The sequence below is a fragment of the Aplysia californica genome, unplaced genomic scaffold (assembly GCF_000002075.1).
Source record: "Aplysia californica isolate F4 #8 unplaced genomic scaffold, AplCal3.0 scaffold00922, whole genome shotgun sequence".
Classification (NCBI taxonomy): domain Eukaryota; kingdom Metazoa; phylum Mollusca; class Gastropoda; order Aplysiida; family Aplysiidae; genus Aplysia; species Aplysia californica.
In genome coordinates this window covers 1-799 of record NW_004798192.1, presented here as the reverse complement: position 1 = coordinate 799, position 799 = coordinate 1, and the positions used below count along the sequence as shown (strand labels likewise).

At 44.7% G+C, this 799-nt stretch overlaps 1 protein-coding gene across 1 annotated transcript in view; it reads left to right on the top strand.

The window, feature by feature from the left end:
* Positions 1 to 786, top strand: part of LOC101859981 — a 6,949-nt gene extending 6,163 nt beyond the window's left edge. Inside the window, exons 4-5 of the mRNA XM_013089308.2 lie at positions 161 to 241; positions 689 to 786. Of these exons, the coding sequence (XP_012944762.1) occupies positions 161 to 241; positions 689 to 786 (179 nt within the window). The remainder of the gene's footprint in view (positions 1 to 160; positions 242 to 688) is intronic.
* The last annotated feature ends 13 nt before the right edge of the window (positions 787 to 799 follow it).

The window sequence follows — 799 nt, the reverse complement described above, 5'->3', positions numbered from 1 at the left end:
TTTTTCGTATGATCGATCCTTACGTATAACCGGGCCATTAGTCTGTGTTTAGTTTTATCTGGGATAACGGAATTTAGTGAGAGCTTTATTCATGATTAATGGCAGTAAACTCTCGTTTCCCCTTTTAAAAAATTTAACGTATTCTGTTCGTCTATTTCAGGTTGCAATTCCGAGCTGATGGGTCAATGGGGCGAGCAAGGGAGGTCACTCATGCAACTCATGCATTTTGGATACGCTGTTGGTGGGGTGTTAGGCCCCTTGTTGTCGAAACCTTTCTTAGCAGTCAAGAGGGATACACAAGATACCATAATAAATTCCGAAGATGTTCGAAATGATAGCATGCTGCTTGTCAATAGTTCTCGCTTTGGACCCATGGAAATTATGACATTTGTGAATGGAACTTTCAACAGTAGTTTTCAGGACGGAGAATTGGGAAACTTCACTGCGTCTGATAGTGCTACGACGCCAACCACTCAAATACAATACGCCTTTCTTATTTCGGGAGTCATTTTCGCTCTCACAGCTCTGCCTAACTTCGGGGTCGTTTTTCAAGAAAGGTCAAGGCTTTTCGGAGCGAGAGTAACCGCAAGAGCCCAATCAGAAACGGGAATGAAGACTCGAACACTTCCGGTTTGTCTTCGCTTATTCTTGGTGTGTTGCGTCTGTGTTTTCTTCTCATTGCACGCAGCCGTCGAGGACACATTCACCGCGTACTTGATGACCTTCCTCGTCAAGGAGTACCGCGAGGTCACCAAAGCCTTCGCGGCTTACGTCACATCTATCTAACTGTCTATCTTTC